The following is a 22990-nucleotide window of genomic DNA, read 5'->3' on the forward strand; positions in this document are numbered from 1 at the left end:
ACCAATATTTAGTATATAGATTGACAGTGGTCTGTATGCAGTTTAAAAGTGAAGAGTCAATTATAGAAGAGTATACTCAACAAATGTATTTTTGGAGCACCCAAAAAAAAAAAAAAATAGGAACCCTTGGTCCAGTCTCCCTCTCCTGTCAAGAAAATGCGCTGTCTCCTGGGGAGGAGTCAGGAGGCATAATTCCCTCCGTACATGTAACTTCTGCTGTAATCCTCACAGGACAGAAGGAAATGACTTCAGAGGCCAGAAATATTTCTCACACTGTGAGCGAATTCATCCTCTTGGGCTTCCCTTGCCGCTGGGAAATACAGTTCCTCCTCTTTTCCATATTCTTTGTGACTTATATCCTGACACTCCTTGGAAACATGGCCATCGTGTGTGCAGTGCGCTGGGACCGCCGGCTGCACACCCCGATGTACATTCTGCTGGCCAACTTCTCCTTTCTAGAAATCTGCTATGTCAACTCTGATGTGCCCAACATGCTGGCCAACTTCCTCTCCCAGACCAAAACCATCTCCTTTGCTCGGTGCCTCCTCCAGTTGTACTTCTTCTTCTCACTAGGCACTACCGAATGTTTATTTCTGTCCATCATGGCCTATGACCGGTTCCTGGCAATCTGCCACCCCCTGCACTATCCCACAGTCATGACTATTAAGTTTTGCTGCAGCCTGGTCATTTTTTGCTGGGTCTATGGTTTTCTCTGGTTTCTGATCCCAGTGATACTTGTTACCCAGCTACCATTTTGTGGCCCAAATGTAATTGATGACTTTCTGTGTGACCTGGGTCCTCTGCTGGCCTTGGCTTCAGCCTGTGTCCCAATCCCAGGGACAGTTCTCATATGTGGCACCATGAGTTCCCTCCTCATCTTCGCTACCTTTTTCTACATTATAGGTTCCTATACCCTAGTGCTGAGGGCCGTAGTGCAGGTGCCCTCAATTGCTGGCCGGAAGAAGGCCTTTTCTACCTGCTCCTCTCATCTGGCTGTTGTATTTCTCTTCTATGGTTCTGTCATGATGACATATGTGAGCCCAGGGTCAGGACAAGCAGAGGGAATGCAGAAGTTCACTACTCTGTTCTACTCAGTTTTGACCCCCTTTTTCAACCCCATGATCTACAGCCTCCGGAATAAAGAAATGAAGGATGCCTTGAAGAAAGTTCTAGGAGTTTCATAAAACTGGTCTGTAATGTTAATGTCTTATTCCCAGATGAGTTCAGACTGTGAGCTTCCTGTCAGTAAGCAGTTAAGAAACTGGCAAACAGATGTGAACATTTTGAAGAATGTTCTAAATATCCAGTCATCAATGAAGCCTTTCCCCAGGTGAAACTAACTCTCTTTTCCATAGCACATTGTGTATACTTCTATTGAACATGATTTTCTTCCTGTTTTAGTTAGCTATTCATAAGTCAGTCCTACATGCCTCCTTATTCTTAATAGACTGTCAATTTTTTAAGAGCAGGGCCTATGTTTTACTAATTTCTATAACTCCAGAACCCAACATCACACCTAGCACAAAAATTTCAATAATGTCAATTTCAATCAAGAAAATAAATTTGTTCATATTTCCTCACTAGATTCTGTCACCCTTGTCATCCTATCAACAGCCAGAATAATATCTAAAGAAAGTATGAGAACTCCATTACAATCTATATTTTACATATCCTACAGATGAAATGAGAAAACTTCTAGAAGTATGTGAAGTTAGTCTAAAGTAGCTGGACCAATCATTAAATGATTATCAAATCAATGGAAGAGCCTCACCAAGATGAAAGTTAATCTCTTAAGAAATTACCTGCTTTCTTCTCTTCGTCAATCCCTTTATTCAATAATGCAACTGCTTTATTTTATTTTCTTCTTACTAACCGTGCTGTCACTCCTGCACATTTGAAAATACATTATACATCTCTTACAACTGAAAATGTGGTTTGGGGATCACTAGCTGGGCATCACTGGGGATCTTCTTAGAAGGTAGAATCTCGGGACCCATCTCAGGCCTATTGAAGTAGAATCTGCATTTTATCCTCTTGAGTTATTACACACACTAAAGTTGGAAAACCACTGATTTACAGCTGATTCTCTGTTGGCTCACAGTAATCACAACCACATGTAGTTCTAAAGATAGCTACCTCCACTCAAACAGTTGTTCACAACTGTTTGACTCAGATTTGGGGCGGAGTATAGACACAGGTATTCTAAAAATCTCCCTAGGAAACTGTAATACAGAGAGAGGGCCAGGAATCACTGCATTCAAATTTAGGGACTTCTATGGGGTGCCTGGGTGGTTCGGTCATTTAAGCATCCAACTCTTGATTTCAGCTCAGGTCATGATCTCAATGTTGTGAGATCAAGCCCCACATAGTCTCCACACATGGCATGGAGCCTGCTTAAAGATTCTCTCTCTCCCTCTGCCCTACGCCCCTCTTCCCTCTCAAAAAAAAAAAAAAAATTAGGGTCTTCTAAATTCTACAATAACACAGAATGAGACCACATCCATCCACATTCTTTTTCTTTCCAAAACCCCCCTTGGTACAAAACAACCAACTTGAATGTTAGAATAAGATGTGTTGTAACACAGTATAATAATCACTACTTTGCTAAAAATATTTTTGTTTTTGAAACTTTTTTTTAATATTTTTGCACATTTACATTTGGAAGATAGGTATATGAAAAAGAATAGGGACTATGAAATACTATTCTGGCACTTTACTAGCCTTTGGAATAACCCAAATTAGCAATATTTCTTTCCTGTCCTCAGAGAAACCACAACCCAGTGATGGAAATAAACTTTCCTAAACTTTTTTGTTTTATAACAGCTTGACTGAAAAACAGTTTACATACCATAAAATTCACCTTTTTAAAAGTGCACAATTCAGTGTTTTTAGTTTACTCACATAATTGTGCAATTATTACCACTAACAAATTTTACAAATTTACAAATTTTACAAATTTAACAAATATTTTCATAACCTCAAAAAGAACCCCCATATCCATTAGCAGGCATTCCCTATTGCCCTCTCCCTTCAGCCCCTGAAAACCACTAATCTACTTTCTGTTCCTATGGATTTTACCTATTCTGGACATTTCAAAAAAGTGGGATCATGCACTGTGTAGCCTTCTGTGGCTGGTTCACTTTACTTGCATAATGTTCATCCACAAACTCAACCATGTATAGCATGTGTGAGTACTTTATTCTTTTTATTGCAAAATAATATTATGCTGTATGGATATACCACATTTGTTTACACATTCATCAACTGATGGACATTTAAGCTGTTCCTACTTTTTTGCTAATATGAATATGTTATGACCACCCATGTGCATATTTTTGGGTGAATGTATATATTCATTTCTCCGGGATATATACTAGTCCACATGGGTTGCCATGACAAAATACCACAGGTTGGGTGGCTTAAACAATAGAAATTTATTTTATCATAGTTCTAGAGACTGCAAGTCTAAGATCAAGGTGTCAGCAGAATTGGTATCTGGTAATTCCTCTTTTCTTGGCTTGTAGACAACTAACTTCTCACTATATCTTCAACTGGCCTTTCCTTTGTACATGCACATACACAGGGGTAGTATTGCTGTGTTTCTTCCTTTTCTTATAAGTACTGTAGTCTTATCAGATTAAGATCCTACCCTTATGACATCACTCAACTTTAATTACCTCCTTAAAGACCCAAGATACAAATGCAGTTGCATTGGAGATCAGGGCTTCAAATATAAATTTTGGAAGGACACAATTCAGTTAATAACAATACCTAAGTAAAACTGCTAGATCATGTGATAACTTTTTTAAAGAATTTCTGGACTGTTTTCCAAAGTTGTACTATTGTATAATAATACCAGCAATTATTAAGAGTTTCAAATTCTCTCATGGTTCATGGTTCACCTCCCCTTCCTCAAATCCCTTCTCCTCTCCATCTCCCCTTGTCCTCCATGCTATTTGTTATGCTCCACAAATAAGTGAAACTATATGATAATTGACTCTCTCTGCTTGACTTATTTTACTCAGCATAATGTGAACCATGAGAGACTATGGACTCTAAAAAACAATCTGAGGGTTTTGAAGGGGCCAGGGGTGGGAGGTTGGGGGAACCAGGTGGTGGGTATTGGAGAGGGCATGGATTGCATGGAGCACTGGGTGTGGTGCAAAAATAATGAATACTGAATGCTGAAAAAATTAAAAATTTAAAAAAAAAGAGTTTCAAATTCTCCACATCCCAGCCACACTTGTTATTCCCTCTCTTCCTCCACTCCCTCTCTTTTTTATTTTTTTTTCCAACCTAGACATTATGAAGTAGTATCTCACTATGGTTTTGATTTGCATTTGCCTAATCAGTATTAGGCATCTTTTCATGTAACTATTGACCATTCATGAATCTTCTTTGAAGAAATGTCAATTAAAATCCTTTGCCCTGTTTTTAATTGCCTTAGTTATTTTTTATTCTTGTTGAGTTTTAAGAGTTTATTTTAAACGCTCTAGATACAAGTGTTTTATCAGATAAATGATTTGCAAAAATTTTCTTCTATTCTGTGAGTAGCTTCTTACTTTTCTTGATAGTATCATTTGCAACGTAGAAGTTTTTATATTTTGATGAAATCCAATTTATTTCTGTGTGTCTCTTTTTCTTTTGGTTTGGTATCTAAGAAGCCACTACCTACCCCAACATCACAAATACTTATGCCTGCTTTCTTCAGAGGGTTTTACAACTTTATCTCTTACATTTAAGCCTATGAACCATCTTGAAATAATTTTTGTATATGGTCAGAGATAAGGGCCCAACTTCATTCTTTAGCATGTGGATACCCCATTGTCATAGCCCCATTTGCTGAGACTATCTTCCCCTCCCCTGCAGTAACTTGTCTCAGCACTCCTGTTGAACATTAAACCATAAATATAAGGATTTATAAAATATTCCATCCAACAACAGAATACACATTATTCCCAAACATGCATACAACATTATTCACCAAAATAGACTGCATTCTGGGCCATAAAAGCTTCAACAGTTTCAAAGAATAAAAATAATGCAAAGCGTATTATCAGACCACACTGAAATTCAAGTAGAAATCAGTAACAGAAAGACAACTGGAAAATTCCCAAAGATGTGGAACTTAACACACCTATTTTTTTTCTCCTTTTATATATATATATATATTTTTTTTTTTCAGCATAACAGTATTCATTGTTTTTGCACCACACCCAGTGCTCCATGCAATCCATGCCCTCTCTAATACCCACTACCTGGTTCCCCCAACCTCCCACCCCCCCCGCCCCTTCAAAACCCTCAGATTGTTTTTCAGAGTCCATAGTCTCTCATGGTTCACCTCCCCTTCCAATTTATCCCAACTCCCTTCTCCTCTATAACTCCCCTTGTCCCCCATGCTATTTGTTATGTTCCACAAATAAGGGAAACCATATGATAATTGACTCTCTCTGCCTGACTTATTTCACTCAACATAATTTCTTCCAGTCCTGTCCATGTTGCTACAAAAGTTGGATATTCATCCTTTCTGATGGAGACATAATATTCCATAGTGTAAATAGACCACATCTTCCTTATCCATTAGTCTGTTGAAGGGTATCTTGGTTCTTTCCACAGTTTGGCGACCGTGGCCATTGCTGCTATAAACATTGGGGTACAGATGGCCCTTCTTTTCACTACATCTGTATCTTTGGGGTAAATACCCAGGAGTGCAATTGCAGGGTCATAGGGAAGCTCTATTTTTAATTTCTTGAGGAATCTCCACACTGTTCTCCAAAGTGGCTGCACCAACTTGCATTGCCACCAATAGTAGAAGAGGGTTCCCCTTTCTCCACATCCGCTCCAACACATGTTGTTTTTTGTCTTGCTAATTTTGGCCATTCTAAGTGGTGTAAGGTTGTATCTCAATGTGGTTTTAATTTGAGTCTCCCTGAGGGCTAGTGATGATGAACATTTTTTCATGTGTCTGATAGCCATTTGTATGTCTTCATTGGAGAAGTGTCTGTTCATATCTTCTGCCCATTTTTTGATATGATTATCTGTTTTGTGTGTGTTGAGTTTGAGGAGTTCTTTATAGATCCTGGATATCAACCTTTTGTCTGTACTGTCATTTGCAAATATCTTCTCCCATTCGGTGGGTTGCCTCTTTGTTTTCTTGACTGTTTCATTTGCTGTGCAGAAGCTTTTGATCTTGATGAAATCCCAAAAGTTTATTTTCGCTTTTGTTTCCTTTACCTTTGGAGACATATCTTGAAAGAAGTTGCTGTGGCTGATATCGAAGAGGTTACTGCCTATGGAACTTAACATACTTCTATTCTACACATGTAGCAACAAAGCAATCTCAGGAGATTTTAAAAAACTGAAAATAAAGTCAGTAATTATTCCAGTTCATTTTAAACTGAAAATAAAAATACACCTCATCAAAATTTGAGAGATGCAGCAAAATCAGTAATTAGAAGGTTTATAGCACAATGATGTGGATAGAACTGGAGGGTATCACGTTGAGTGAAATAAGTCAATCAGAGAAAGACAATTATCATATGATCTCTCAGATATTAGGAATTTGAGAGCCAGGGCAGGAGGTTGTTGGGGGGTAGAGAAGGAAAAAAATGAAACAAGAGATCTGGAGGAGACAAACCATAAGAGACTCTTAATCTCATAAAACAAACTGAGGGTTGCTGGGGACTGGGGGGTAGGGAGAGGGTGGTTGGGTTATGGACATTGGGAAGGGTATGTGCTATAGTGAGTGCTGAGAAGTGTGTAAGCCTGATGATTCACAGACATGTACCCCCGGGGCAAATAATACATTATATGTTAATAAAAATAATTAAATAAAAAAGAAGGTTTATAGCATTAAATACATCTATTAGAAAAGAATATATAAAATTCATTGTATAATATTCTACCTTGGGAGAAAGAACAATATCACTGGAGGGGATTTACGCTAAGTGAGGTAAATCAAGCAGAGAAAAACAGTTATCATATGGTTTCACTCACATGTGGAACATAATACCACAGAGGACCATAGGAGAAGGGAAGGAAATCTGAAGGAGGAGAAACCAGAGAGGGAGACAAACCATGAGACACTAAGGACACTGGGAAACAAACTGGGGGGTTCAGAGGGGAGTGAGGAGGGGGTAACAGGATTTTGGATATTAAGGAGGGCATGTGTTATCATGGGCACTAGATATCTTTTTTTTTAAGTTTTTATTTATTTATTTGACAGAGAGACCACAAGTAGGCAGAGAGGAAGGCAGGGAGACAGGGGGAAGCAGGCTCCCTGCTGAACAGAGAGCCCATGCCAGGCTTGATCACAGGACCCTGCAATCATGACCTGAGTAGAAGGCAGAGGCTTTAACCCACTGAGCCATCCAGGCGCCCCATGAGCACTGGGTATTACACACAACTAATGAATCACTGAATGCTACATCATACATGCTGGCTAACTGAACATAACAAAAAAAAGTTAAGAAATTAAAAAGAAATAAGTGACATATGTAAATAAATAGGCTAAAACAAGCAGAAAAAAAATAATAAAATCCAGAGCAGAAATCAATGAAATTGCAAACAGAAAAAAATAAAATCAATAAAACAAAAGTCCTTCAAAAATATAAAAAGAAAAAAATATATAAAAAGAATTATTAAACTTCTAGCCAGGCTAACAAAGTTTAAAAAAAAAAAAAAAGAGAGAAGACATAAATGGACATTAAAAGAACAGTGAAGAAACTCTGTAAGTTTATGTCCACAAATTTAATAATTTAAATGAATTGAACAAATTCCATAAAAGACACAAACTATAATTCATACAAGGAGAAATAGATAATCTGAATATATCTATATCTATACCTCTAGTATCCTTAAGTGTGTATCTACTATCTATAACTATATAAAGTAAATTAATAACCTTTTAAAAACACAATCAACAAGTTCAGATGATTTTACTCATGAATTAACAAATAAATGATACCAACTTTCCACATGTATTCCAGAAAACAGAAACAAAGGGAATATTTCCTCATTCTATGGGCTCACCATTATCCTATTACCAAATCCAGATAAAAGCATTACAACAAAGGGAAGTGTAGGTGGAAAATAAGTACATGAAAAGATGCTCCACATCACCCATCATTAAGGAATTACAAATCAACATAATGAGATGCCTTTATAAGCCATTAACAGGAATGGCCAAAATCCAAAAACTGACAATAACAGCTGCTGACAAAGTTTCAGAGTAACAAGAACTGCCATTCACTAGCCATTCACTGGGAATGCAAAATGATATAATCACCCTGGAAGACAATCTGGCAGGTTCCTTCAAACTACACTTAATTATACCAAACCAGGAAGCAACTGCACCCCCAGGCATTCTCCAAACTGACTCAAAAATGTATACCCACAAAGAAAACCTGCACACAAATGTTTACAGTAGCTTTATTCATAATTACCAAAACCTGGAAGCAATGAAGAAGTCTTTCAGTAGGTGAATGGACATCAAACTCTAATACACCTATACACTGGAATATCTTTCAGTAACAAAAAGAAATAAGCCCTCAGGACACAAAAAAACATGGAGGTCAAGTCATTAATTTTTGTTGACAATAACTCAGGGAGTATTGCCACCTTAATAGTATTAAATCTTCCTTCAATAACATGGGATCACTATTTATTTAGATTTATAGTAACTTCTTGCAACAGTGCTCAAGCAAGACTCAAGTCTTGCTGTTGTTGGTTTTTTTTTTTGATGTTGTTATTGTTTTGCTAAATTAAATTGTCAGATTTTTATTCTTTTTGATGCTATTGTAAATGGAATCAGGATGCTTTTTATTTCTTTTTCTTACTGAGGAGTAGAACTTTCAGTACAATATTAAATATAAGTAGAAAGAATATTCATCCTTGTCTTATTCCTCATGATAGGTAAGCCCTGACTATTTCAGCACTAGATGTAAGGTTAGAAGTGGGTATAGATGCCTTTTATCAGGTTGAAGAAGTTCCCTCTTATTCCTAGGTCTGTCTGTCTTCCTTCCTTTCTCTTTTTTTAAGATTTTTATCATGAAATAATGTTGGAATTTGTAAAATGCTTTTTTGATATTTATTGAAATGATCATATATTTTTGTCTTTATTCTGTTCATATGGTAAATAAGACTAAATGATTTTCAAAGTGAAATTAACCTTGCATTCCTGATCCACATGGTCGTGTATTTTTTATGTATTACTGGATTCATATTGCTAGTATTTTTTTTAGGATTTTTTTGTCTATGTTCATAAAGAACATTGATAGTTTTATTTACTTGTGACATCTTTGACTGGTTTAAGTCTCAGAGTAATACTGGCCTCATAAAATGAGTAGGAAAGATTATTTCCTCTTCTTTATTTTTGAAATTCTCTTCCTCCATTATTACCTTCTTTTGTGCAAAATATATATTTTTATACCATTTTAATTCACCTTTTGTTTCTTTTGGTATATATATTTTTTTTAACCTTTGCAAGCTCAAGTCTATTTAAGATATCCAAACAAAATGAAAACCTGAGGACATGTATTTTTTCAGTTAGATGTCCATCACTTAAATTAGGTGTCAACTTAAATTTCTCAAAGGTTTAGTCAGTTACAGGTTATAGAAACATAAAACAGTTCTTGAAATATGTCTGTAATACTGAAAAAGGGGTTTGATGCAATGTAGCTTTATAACTCCTAAGTTGGGCTGAAAAGCTTCACAGCCATCAGAAAGCTCTGTTCTAGATCTGAGCTCTTCCTGTACTAGTCGATGATAACCCTGTGGCTTTTCTTCAGGGCAGTGCAGGGGTGACCATTCTTTATTCTGCATTTGTCTCGGTAAGCACATCAGACACAGCCGAGGAAACAGGATGCTGGCGGTAAGTGAAAAAGCAACCTAAAAATAATAAAAACCCCTTTTTCCCTCCCAACCATAAATACTTATCCATTTAAAATTAGAATATACTTTTTATTCTACTGGAATTTATAAAAAGTTAACCTATTCACAAACTTAAAACTTTGAAAATGAGCTAGAAAATGGTTCTTAGGCATCTGTGTCTTTGTAAACTGATTTAAAATTTGCATGGCTTGCTTAGTTATTACATTGATAGAGAAGTTGTGTTTTCTGAGTTCTGGAAGAAATACATATTTTTGAGAGAAATTTTAATTTTCGGCCACTCAAATAATTCCTTGGAAGGAAAAGTAGCCTGTCGGGATGTGATTTAAGCTGTGCTTTATGATCTTCAGTGTCAAGGCCAGGAGATTACTGTCATTATGCATTTTGTACATGTTTTGAGGACTTCTATTCCATCTTCATTTTCAATTCCTTTTTTTCCCATGAGCCTTAACTAATATATCCTGACTGTTTCCATTAATAAGGACCTAGGATTTCCCTGCCAAAGCTCAAACACCTCGCCGGCTTTAGTGCCACGGATCTTGCCGATTTCGTTTTCAGACCATCTTTCTTACGTGCTTCACTGCAGTCTCCTGTCTGTTGGTTTTTCTTTTCGTTCTCTCGGTTTGGGCTTCTGGGCTGTCCTTGATGACAACAGGAAAGTCTCCATGTCACATTTTGAGGTGTACATGGACTTAGCTACTCTTCCCACAAATACCTCTCAGCCAGTGTCAACCAGAAGCAATTTTTTTTTTTTTTAAGCGTCGGGACCTCCTTTATGCCATTTGGACGCTGGGAACAGCACAGCGCTTCTCTTCTGCACGTGGAAATTAATTTAATGCACTTGGAGGTCCTTGCTGCTGAGAGAGGCGGTGGCAAACGTGCGAAATGTCATTAGCTTTTTTGCCTTGCTTGAGGAGCTTATCAACAAAATTCTTCTCCAGTAAGCCCTGGCCATCAGGTGCAGGGGTCCGTGGGCCAGCTCCCTCCTCCGGATCCCTGTTATTTTGTGGCTGCATGATCCTATTCTCCAACTTTAGAAGACAAACCGAAACTTCTCTTGGAGTAAAGACAAAGGGCTTTGAAGTCCTTACAAACCCGGTCCTTGAAGCAGGGACGACCCCCGGCCCCAGCCCCGGCGGGCGCTCTGCCCGGGGCCCCGCGGCCGGCCGCCTCGCCACGAGCCTCCCGGCCGCACCTGCCGGCTCGCGCGGCTCCGGGCCTGGCCCTGCGGGTCCGGCTCCACGGTTCCGTCCCGCCTCCCGCGGCCTTCCCGACCCTCCGTCGCGGCTGGTCCCCGGGGGCTCCCGGCCCGAGGGCGCACAGGCGGCGCGGGGGGGGGGGGTGCGCCCCCTCTTTTGGTATATTTTTAGAGTTATTTTCTTACTGGTTTCATCTTAATCAAGTGTGGAGAGCACGTATTGTATGGAGTACTGGGTATGGTGCATAAACAATCTTGGATCACTGAAAAAATAAAATTAAATTAAAAAATAAAATAAAAATCACTAATCTCATAAAAAATAGTATTAAAAAACTTGGCTTCAATGTACCTCTTTTCTCTCCCTTCTTTATGTTTTTATTGTCCTACAAATGACATCTTTATACATTTTAAACTCATTGACACAGTTTTAAAATTATTGTTTTATGCAGTTGTCTTTTGAATTAGGAGAGGAAAAGAATTACAAGTAAATGTACATTTATATTACCTTCATTGTTATCTTTATTGAAGTGTTCTTTAGGGTTTTTTTTTTTATTATTATGTACAGTTAGCCAGCATATAGTACATTGTAAGTTTTTCTTTTTTAAGATTTTATTTATTTATTGGAGAGATACAGAGAGAAAACTATAGAGCACAAGTTGGGAAGAAGGAGAAGGAGGCTCCTCACAGAGCAGGGAGCCTGATATAGGGCTCAATCCCAGGACCCTGGGATCATGACCTGAGCCCAAGGCAGATGTTTAACCGGCTACTCCACCCAGGCACCTAAGTACATCTTAAGTTTTCGATGTATTGTTCAATGATTCATTAGTTGCATATAATACCCAACGCTCATCCCAACATGTGTCCTCCTTAATACCCATCACCCAGCCACCCCAACCCCTCACCCTTCTCCCTTCTGTTACCCTCAGTTTGTTTCCCGGAGTTCATAGTCTCTTGTGGTTCATCTCCCTCTCTGATTTCCTCCCATTCAGCTTTCATTCCCTTCCCCTGTGGTCCTCCATTCTATTCCTTATGTTCCACATATGAGTGACACCATATGATAATTATCTTTCTCTGCTTGATTTATTTCATTCAGCATAATCCCCTCTAGTTCCATCCATGATGGGTATTCATCGTTTGTGATGGCTGAGTTATATTCCATTGTATATATGAACCACATCTTATTTATCTTTACTTTTTTACATAGATTCAAGTCTAGTCCTTACCTTTCTACCTGAAGGACTTCTTTTAACACTGCTCGTAATGCAAGTTTGCTAGCAACAAATTCTCTCCATTTTTGTTTGAGGGTGTCTTAATTTTTCTTTCTTCTGTAAAAGAAAGGTTTATTAGATATAAGATTACTGGTTGACAATCTTTTTCTTTCAGTCCATTTGAAAATGCCAATTCACTCTGTTTTGGTTTCTATAGTTTTGAATAAGAGGTCAGCTGTTAATCTTATAAGATCACTACTATGGGACGCCTGGGTGGCTCAGTTGGTTAAGCAGCTGCCTTCGGCTCAGGTCATGATCCCAGCATCCTGGGATCGAGTCCCACATCGGGCTCCTTGCTCAGCGGAGAGTCTGCTTCTTCCTCTGCCTCTGCCTGCCATTCTGTCTGCCTGTGCTTGCTCTCTCTGCCCCCCATCTCTCTGATAAATAAATAAAATCTTTAAAAAAAAAAAAGATCACTACTATGTGATGAGTTGTTTTTCTCTTGCTGTTTTCACAATTTTTTCAGCCTTCTTTCAAGAGTTTGACCCTGATGTGTTTAGACTTGGATCTCTTTGAATTTATCCAGTTGAAATTTATTAAGCTTCTTGGATGTGTTGATTCACATTTTTCATCAAATTTGGGGTATATTCAGCCATTATTTGAGTATTTTCCTCCTCCTTTTTACCTTTTTATCTCTTTTTTCATTCTTGGACTCTCATTATATGTTGATATACCCAATAGTATCTTACAGTTCTCTAAAACTGTTCATCTTTTTTTTTGCTTTTATTTCTCATGTTGGATAATCTCAATCTATTTTTAAATTTGCTGATTCTTTCTTCTGCCTACTCAAATATTCTATTGAACCCCTCTATTAAATATTTCATTAGTCACCGTACTTTTCAATGAAGAGTTTCCATCTGGTTCTTTTTTATAATTTGTATCTCTTTATTAATATTCTCTACATGGTGAGATATCAGTCTCATAATTTCCTTTAATTCTTTAGATATAATTTTCTTCAACCTTTGAAGTTGTTTATAAAAGATTAAACTCTTTGCCTAGTAAGTCCCCATCTGGACTCCTCTGAGGATAGTTTCTAATGACTGCTGTTTGGGGGGCTTTTTTTTTTATTTAAATTCAATTAGCAAACATATAGTACATCATTAGTTTTTTGTATAATGTCCAATGATTCATTAGTTGCATATAACACGCAGTGCTCATCACATCTATGGGCCATACTTTTCTGTTTCTTTGCATGTCTTTTTTTTTTTCATCTAAAATTGGATATTTTAAATAATATAATGTGGCAACTCAAAATTCAAATTTTCCCAACTTCTGCAAGTATTGCTCTTGTTGTTTCATGTGGTTGTTCTGAAAACTGAGGATGCTATTTGTTTCTTCAATGACTTTTGTGTGTGTGTGCTAACTCTATAAAGTCTATATCATCTGTTATATGTAGCTCCTGAAGTCTCTGTCTGGTTAATGTAGTGGTCAGACCATAATTACACGGAGATTTCTTTAAACACCTTTAACCAAAAAGTTACTCACCCCTCGCAGAGGGGCTCTGTGTTAGGACAAAGCTTCAGGGTTCCAGCAGTTTATAACTCTGCATTAACTCTCATTTTCTACTTGAGTAGAGCCTCAGATGCAGCCCCAGGTAAAACATTATGGCCTTCTTAAGTCACACAGCCCTTCACATGTGTGTGGTCTTCTAGATCTCCAAGAATACACTAGGATATTTCAAAGATCACTATAGACATCTCAGTCCCCAGACATACTTTTTATGTTGTTGTTGTTGTTTTCTTTCCAGCTTCCCATTTATCCCACCTAATAACACTGTCCCAAACAGCTGCAATGTTAAACAACTGCCTTCACTATTTTCAAAAATATCCTGGGATAGGGCTTTTCCCACTGATCAAACTCTGATTGAGGCGAAATAACAAGTCCTACAAATGCAGCTTTTCTAGGCAGCTAGATGATGAGCGGAATAGTGAGAGTTCTCTAGTGATGAGGTTTTTTGAGGAGTTACAAACCCAGTCTTCCCTCTCCAGTGACTGCTAGTCTGCTGGTTTTCACAGATACCATGGTTCAACGCTGCTGGTTTTTAAGGTTAATGGAAGGGGGGATGAGAATAAGGCCAATTAAAATGTCACAAATTTCACTCTTCTTACCAAAATTCAGCTGTTTTACTGGAAAAAAAAATTCTTGAATTGTTGCAAGGCTTTGATTAACTTCCAGAGTTGTGACAAAACTTAGTGTGATAATTCCTACTTGATGCTTTTTTGAAGGAGTGGGTTTTTGAAGATACTTACTCTTCCATTCTAGAAGTCCATTTCTAAATTTCTAACCTCTTTCAATACAATATGAGTTATATAATGACTTGAGTGTTATATAGTGGAATCGTATTAATAATATCATAGAAGCAAAGTCATAGCCAATTCTGCCTGTAAGGGTGAACATAAAATATAATACAAAGGTCATGGCATTTGAGTTAGATCTTGAAAAAGAAGTAGATTTATAGACATAGATTCTGGGAAAACAATCCAATAGAAAACATTTAAAAAATAGAATAAAAAAACAAAACAAAACAGAATCAGTCCCATAGTAATATAGGCAGAAAGTAAATTCAAAGCACTTGGAGTTCTACAATATAAAAGAGTGTCAACTAAGGAACAGTAACCAGAGAATTATAAAGATACACATTCTCTTGATCCCCTTAATTTGGGTGAACTTTAATTTGCTCCCACCCCACACTAATCTCACCTAGTTTATATCATGTTGTTGCTGAGAATCAATTCCATGCTTTCTTTTTCTTTTTGCATCATAAGACATGAAGAATGAATTATTTTACCATTTCAGCAATTTTCCAATACATTTTTCCTTTTTTGCGAGGAATTATTCTAGATGCTGGAAATACAAAAGTGAATAAAGGCACAAGACAAAAACTTTGTTCTCATAGAGCTTACATTCTGGAGAGGACAAGAGAGTGACAATAAAGAGGTACATAATTCATTTACATTAAGTGATACAAACAAAATAGAATAAGGAAAGGCAAGCGGTGGGTTGTATTTCAAACCAGGTGGTCAAGAAAGTGTTTTTGAAAGAGAAAGAGATTAGAATTGATGAAAGGAAGCAATATGTAAAAACCTGGGAGAAGAATATTCCAGGCAGAAAAAAAAATCTAGCATATAGACCCTCAGGATGGAGCAAAACAAGCATGTTCACAATACATTTCCTGTGTGACTGGCTTGGAGTGAATGAGAATAAGATCATTAAAGTAGTCAGAGCCTACTTGTAGGCTATAGTAAAGATGGTGAGCGTATCTTAAGAATTTATTAATGAGAATAATAACAGCAATAGTAATCATTTTTGTAGTTTGCTGCAGCAAGGGAGAATATGTCAAATGAACCACAGGACATCTCGGTAAAAACTTGGAGAGATTCTATTATATTCTATTATATATTATATTATTTGAACTTTATGTGATTTGAGGGAAAGTTCACCAAAATGGGAATCTGTTTGAGATAAGCTGCTGTCAGAAAGTGAGCAATTCAGTGATTGGCATCTTAGTTATTTTTACCTAAAATGTGGGAGGAATTAAGCAAGACTGGGGTTCTCAACTCTAAAGAAGCAGGAGTTACTCACACTAGAGGGGAGAAGGTGATGCTCAGTTATTTTTGTGGTTGTTAGAGTGTCCTTGTCTTTGTCTCTCTTCATATCTGATTCCAAAATGATGTTGCTTTGTCTTCATCCGCCATACTCATCAAGTAACCTTATCTGGTACATGATGCAGATATTAGGTTTCGCGGGGAAAACTACAGCATAGCACTCAGGCATTGTGTCTCTGGGCTGTATTTTTCTCTTTCTCAATAACAATAGGAAAAGCCTACTTTGCATTAAAAATGTGTCAGGCTTTATATGTAAATGTATCTGTTTAACAAATAAACATAATTAATCTTCATCGCAACCATATGAAGTAAATAACGTTATTATCACCACTTTAAAGATGAAGAAACTGAGACACTGATAACAAAGGGAATTTGCTCAAAATTACAGCCTTCCTGGGGACAGTTCACCGTAGTCATTCTTAAGAAAAAGTCCCCTCAAGGGCAGGTGCCAAATGGAAGAAACAACTACTCTAGAGCTACCTACTTCTCAACTCTAAAAGAACTCCCCAAGAAGGGGAAAAAAAAAAAAAAAAACCAGAATTGATAGAATTCACATTCTGCTTGTAACGACTCTTTCAGCTAGCAATAATAGAGTGAGCTACCCTACATCTTCATATTGCTGTACTTATAACCACTCCCCTGTTCCTATCTGGATAAACATTTTCTTTCTTAAAATAATACGATACAGAAGATAGTAAAAGTAGACTTGGACTCAAAATTATTTTGTTCTTCTTCCTGTTCCAGATAGGAAAGTGGTATAGTCACTATTCAAAACTGAAAAGAAATATAAACTAGTACATTACCAGAATGACATCTCATTCTGTATGCTCAAGGAAGAAGAAATATTTGAAGAAACAATGACCAAAATTTTTCGGAAATCAATAGCAATCACCAAATTACAAATCCAAGAATCTCAAAGAATAAAATGTATAATAAATACCCACATGTGTAAACCCAGATGTATAATATGTAAAGTGCTATTAAACTATAGGCCAATATCTTTGATGAATATAAGTGCAAATTTTCTCAGCAAAATACTAACAGATGTAATTCAAAGCACATTAAAAGAATTATACAACATGATCAAGGGATTTATCCCTGGTATGCTAGGATGGTTCAACATACACAAATCAATACAAGTATGCAAAATATATATATATATATGGGAATACATATAGTATGCACATATTTGTGTGTCTGTGTGTAATTATAGATACATTTTTTTAAAAAGACCAAAGTCCTTTACCTCCCTGGAATTAAATTCTACAGTTTAATACTTCACTTCAAGTATCTGGTGTGGCACCATCCACCCAACAAAAGTGAGATAAATCTTGGCTTCCAAATCATAATTTTGGCAGAACTTAGTGTCCTTAGGCAGACTTGAGTGTCAAGAAAATTCTTTGTGCATTCAAACATCAAAGACTTTCAATGAATAAATCACTCAAAAAACTGGCTCTTATTCATAAAAGGATATCAATTCTCATGACTCAAAAAGTGGTGTAACCACTTAAAAGAAAAAAAAATTTCCACCTTACAGAAATGATGCTGAGAGAATAAGCAGACCTCAAGTCATAAACCCTCATTAAACTTTTGCTCATTGATGCTTTGTAGCCAACAAAAAATTATTAACAAGAGTACAGTCTCATTACAGATGGCTCCAAACCAATAACAGAAGGAAAACATTATGAAATATGTCATCTAGGTATACACATACCCATGTACACATGCACACATAGACATAAAATTAATAAAAATGAAAGGGTCTGAAAGTTTGCTTCATCTCTCTCAGCAATAACTCACTTGAAAGAAGAAAGAAAATTTCAACAAACATGCCAACCTTTTTTTTTTTCCTTAATCATGCCAACCTTTAGGGCCATCTGTTAAAACACTCTGAACCTAAAGGGCTACATGCGGGGGTGTCTTCTAGAATTTTTGGCATTCCATCCCATACTCCATGTTCTCTCCTCCTGGGACTTGTTCACCATGAAATGGAATTTACTTATCAGCGTCATATTAGAAGCACAGGGTGAATGTGGGAGAAAACTTGTCATTATAAGAAGGAATGACTCCTTTCTACTCACGGAGTGAATCAATAGGAATGAGAATGAGAAATCTGATGACATGACTCTGATACTGACATATACGAGAATCTAAAACTGGTAGCAGGTTCAAAAATATGAATAAAATTGAAAGTGAAACAACAATAAATAAATAAAAAGCTCATGTCCCAGCTCAACTGGTGTCACTATAGCGAGTGCACCATCAAAAGAGTAACCTGTCCAAACAACAAAATAAACATCTGTTCTAGGAAAACCATAAGAATATCTATCTGATCACCACTAGACAAACTGAGCCCCAAAGGCCAATCAAGTAGCTCCTGAGGGAAGGGAACACTAGGGAAATAACTGACAATCTTCTCATGAATTCTCACTTTTGGAATTCATAGGAGACTATGTCCCCTAGGGGGAATCAGACAGATTTCAGAGCAACACAGATAAGTGTCCTGTTGTGCAACAAATATGCCAATTTCTCTCCAAAGCAGTATCATATGTACAGCAATGTAAGCACTTTCTCTAGGCTGCTCTCTACCCAGGATGTCATGCCCTCCATCATGCTTGCCTTCTGCTGCAGTGAAAACAGAAGATTCAAGTCCCACCTGCCAGATCTGTAAGGAGGTAGGTTCAGAAGACATACAAATATAGGACAGTTCTTAGGTGTGCCTTGTAGCTCTGCCTTCTTTTATATGGTTGTGGAAAAAGTAGCACCTCCCATTACATAAAGAATATAAGAAGGTTCATCATTACAACTGAGAGGGCTGGCAATCAGGGAAGTGAGAGAGATGAAGAGGAGGAAGTGTGAAAAGTCTGTCCTTATTAACCAAAAGTGCATCCAGTCAGAACCAGGTTTGTGGGGGAAATAGCATGTGAGTGAAGTGACATCTGGAAAGGACTGACAAAGTGGCTGTGCAGAGCAGGGCAGAAAAAACTTCAGCTCTCCCTGACTTTAGCATTTTCGGCTCTGCCACAGAGCAGATGATCCATGTATCTCAAGGAGGGAGAACATGACTGAACACTCCAGGGTGGTGAGTTCACTCCCACATGGCTCACAAAGCCTTGCAAGTCTCATACACAATGACCAATGAATACTTACTCCTTTTACATTTCTTTCCCCATGGTTTCTTTGGCTTCTGCATTTCTCTGAATTCCTGCTACAGAAGAATTAACCCACAGTTTGGTTTTGCCAATCATGATCTAGTCACAAAGAGGAGCCTTACAGTGAAGTGTGATGTGAAAAATTCTGAATGACTCCAATGATTTATGTCACTAATTGCAATCATCAAGATCATCCTCAAAGCTATGGGCATTACACAACCTGGAAAGTAATGCATTTTATAACTCATACATAAATATTCTCAGCCAGAATATTTTTATTAAAGGAAACTGGATCTCTATTCTGCATTATATTTTATGAACCAATATCATCACTCAGTCACGTCACTTGGGTCATTTAGGCCCAAATGATGACTGCCCCTCATTAATGGAAGGGATCCTAAAATAAATTAATAAGACCAAACTACTAACAACAGAATTGTAGGCAATTTCATAGGCTTTGTTTTGCTTTTCTCACCATGGAACTCACACAACACCTAATCTCAGACAAGCAAGTTTTCACAAAAATTCTCCTTCAGCTTCCCACAACAATGCTAATCTTCCACAGCTAGAGTAGGAGGGGTGTGACAAAGGGGGTGAAGAAGTGGAAGGGGACTCTTTGTCCAGAGGGACAGTTTATGGCTCTCAGCACTGTTCTTGGTTCCCAGAGACCTCTGCTTAGGAGTATCTGATGTTTGTGAGCCTCTGCATCTATCCATAACCAGAAGGACAGAGGCCTTCTAGGACACTTAAGTGACACTTCAGGCAAAACCCTCAAAAATCCTTATAATAGACCAGATACATTGCTCAGGTTTTCTGCCTATAAATAGAGATTTAACCTAGACCAAGGTTTTACAGAAGTATTTTAATTCAGCAGGTAGAAGACGGAGCTGATATGAAAGCCATTATGTAGGTGTCTGGGAGTTCAAATTTTCATTGAGTTAACAAACCACATCGAACACTGAAGAATAGATGGTACGTGTGATGTTTTTTGTCCAGTTACCAGATGACCTTAAGACACCAACACTGATCCAGAATAACAGTGAAATGCATAAAGATTTGTGTGTTGTTACCTTTCTCCCTTTTCTGATGCCTAACATTTGTGTCTCTAATTTCAAAGATTTAAGTAATTGAAATTCTGTGTCCAATAACAAGGGTCTATATAGCTCTTAATCTATAGATAAAGATACATGATGTTCATACCTACTTACATTTGTGAGTGCTGTCATCAACCTTCTCCAAGCTGCTTATTACAGAACATCCTGTCTTTTACTGTGAGAAAACTCTGAAAGAGAAATGAGAGAATACAAAGTTTCAAAGTCTGATCATACCAAGCACTCTCTGAAATTCACAGACTTCATCAGCATAGTTATCTTATTAATCTAATGGAATAATAGAATGAATCTAAGGGAGCTAGGGATCTCCACAAAGGAAATAATCTTGAAGATGAAAGAATAAGAACACCTTTATCATTGTCACTTTTCTTCTCTTCCCCTTAGGAAGCCATGAATAGGTCAGGAGTCAGCACAGTGACTGAATTCATACTCCTGAGTTTTCCGTGCTCCAAAGAGGTTCAGGTCATCCTCTTCATGCTGTTCTTGGTGTCCTACATCCTGACACTGATGGGGAATGGAGCCATTGTCTGTGCAGTGAAGCTGGATCGCAGGCTTCACACCCCCATGTACGTTTTGCTGGCCAACTTTTCATTCCTGGAGATCTGCTATGTCAATACAACTATTCCCAGTATGTTGAAGAACTTTTTATCTGAGACCAAAACCATCTCTTTCATGGCTTGTTTCTTTCAATTCTACTTCTTCTTCTCCATGGGCACCACTGAGACCTTCATACTTCCCCTTATGGCTTTTGATCGTTACCTGGCCATCTGCCAGCCTCTCCATTATCCTGTCATTATGAACAACCACCTCTGCATGAACCTGGTGGCCCTGTGCTGGGTCACAGCTTTCCTCTGCTATCCGATCCCTATCTATTTTATCACACAACTCCCTTTTTGTGGCCCCAACACCATTGACCACTTTGTATGTGACCCTGGGCCTCTGCTGGCCCTGTCCTGCATCCCTGCCCCTGGAATTGAGCTTTCCTGTTCTATATTGAGCTCTCTTATTATTTTCATCACTTTGTTCTTCATCCTTGGGTCCTATACCCTGGTTCTCAGAGCAGTGTTGCGTGTCCCTTCAGCAGCTGGCCGACGTAAGGCCTTCTCTACCTGTGGTTCCCACCTGGCTGTGGTGTCTCTCTTCTATGGAACCCTCATGATAATGTACATCAGCCCAACCTCTGGTAATCCAGGTGGGATACAGAAGATTGTAACTTTGTTCTACTCATCAGTGACCCCACTTATAAACCCACTGATCTATAGTCTCCGAAACAAAGACATGAAAGCTGCCTTGAGAAAAATTCATATGTGCACAGGAATTAGTCAAAGCAAATGAGAGTTCATGAAATGGTCAAAATCACAGTTAATTCTTTTCCCTATTTCCATTCCTACCTAAAAAGTAGGTGTTTATTCATTTGTCCCTTGAAACAGACTCAAATTCATCTATTCCTGCTAGGTTACATAATGGACAACAGTATGTCAAATTAAATCACACCTTTCCCTCAAATCAGGATTTCATAGATCATAATTTGAATAAATGACCTGGATATTTGGACTTCAAAATTTTTTTCTATCCTGACTTCCTATAACTGCTTGTCCATTTATCTATGATTATTATCACAGTCCCTAGCTTCATGCCTTCCTGACCTCTATTAAGTTCATTCATTCTTACACTTGGTTTTTCTTGCTTAAACATCTCTACTCTACTCTACTCCATAGAAGAGTATTCATATCTTTGTAGCTCAAATAAAAAGAAACTAGCGAGAATCCAACCACAATTTGGCCAAAATTTTTATTTAATTTACATCCAAAAGATTGACAATGATCTGAAGCACTGTTTCCCAAACCTGTTTCATAATTACTTAGGGAAAGGTTCCCAGTCCTTTCTCCAAATCTAAATCAGAATCTTTGAAGTGGACTCCTAGAAATCCCTATTAATATTACTCAGGTGGTTCTGATGCACTGAGACCAACACCAATTCACAAACTGATCTTACAGAGCTACTATTTAAAATAAATATGTGACGCAGAAAAATAAAATACTGCATTAGCTGGGAAAAGTGAAAAAGCTGCAGTGAGTATGATAGGTGAATCAAACATCTGTGACAGTAGCATTAGTTTCATTTCCTACATCAATTTTGATACCTCCATTTAAAAAATAAGGACTAGACTATATTCTTCTTAACTTTTCTTACCTATGCAAGATAATTAAGGTACCGGGAAATAGGTTTACATTTTTTTTTATTTTTTTAATCTTATTTTTAATTTAACTTTATTTTTTCAGTGTTCCAAGGTTCATTGTTTATGCACCAAAACCAATGCTCCATGCAATACATGCCCTCCATAATACCCACCACCAGACTCTCCCAACCCCCAACTCCCACTCCTCCAGAACTCTCTGTTTCTCAGAGTCCACATTTTAAAAGAAGACAATCATGTAGTGGCATTACAGTTTAGATTAGTTTTATGTGAAGAAAGTTTAAGTAGAGTCCACAACCCAAAAGAAGTAAAGCCAAACAAAGACTAAAGCCAGTGAGTCTAAGAGACTGAGATAAAGACAGATGCAGAGATATTTAATGACCACTCCTTGTTCTTTGACTCAACTATAGTCAAAAATAAGTTGTTCAGCTAATGTCTGTGATTGACACTTTTCATCATTCCATAAACATATAATTATATCTGTGATTTGCCCTGAATTACATAAATGTAGAAGATAAAGTCCCTGTCTTTGTGAAATTTACATTCTAGTGTGGGAGACAAATTAATAAT

The 22990-nt window shown here is 37.6% G+C and overlaps 1 protein-coding gene and 1 long non-coding RNA gene across 2 annotated transcripts; one reads left to right on the plus strand and one right to left on the minus strand.

Annotated features, from left to right (window-relative positions):
- Positions 1 to 242: 242 nt before the first annotated feature.
- LOC309866637 (uncharacterized protein) lies at positions 243 to 21779 on the plus strand (the record flags this gene model as incomplete). The annotated part of the gene is made up of 6 exons (XM_082734439.1): positions 243 to 1175; positions 9789 to 9871; positions 10926 to 11229; positions 13780 to 13948; positions 18537 to 18634; positions 20608 to 21779. The coding sequence occupies 6 exons, from the start codon at positions 243 to 245 to the stop codon at positions 21556 to 21558; spliced, it is 2538 nt and encodes an 845-aa protein (XP_082590565.1). The 3' UTR covers positions 21559 to 21779.
- LOC309867814 lies at positions 9579 to 11196 on the minus strand. The gene is made up of 2 exons (XR_014313330.1): positions 11084 to 11196; positions 9579 to 10974 (listed from the first exon to the last, which is right to left on the minus strand). It is a non-coding gene; the product is annotated as an uncharacterized lncRNA (long non-coding RNA).
- Positions 21780 to 22990: the final 1211 nt, after the last annotated feature.

The sequence above is a fragment of the Mustela nivalis genome (genome assembly GCF_964662115.1).
Source record: "Mustela nivalis genome assembly, chromosome: 6".
NCBI classification, from domain to species: Eukaryota; Metazoa; Chordata; class Mammalia; order Carnivora; family Mustelidae; genus Mustela; species Mustela nivalis.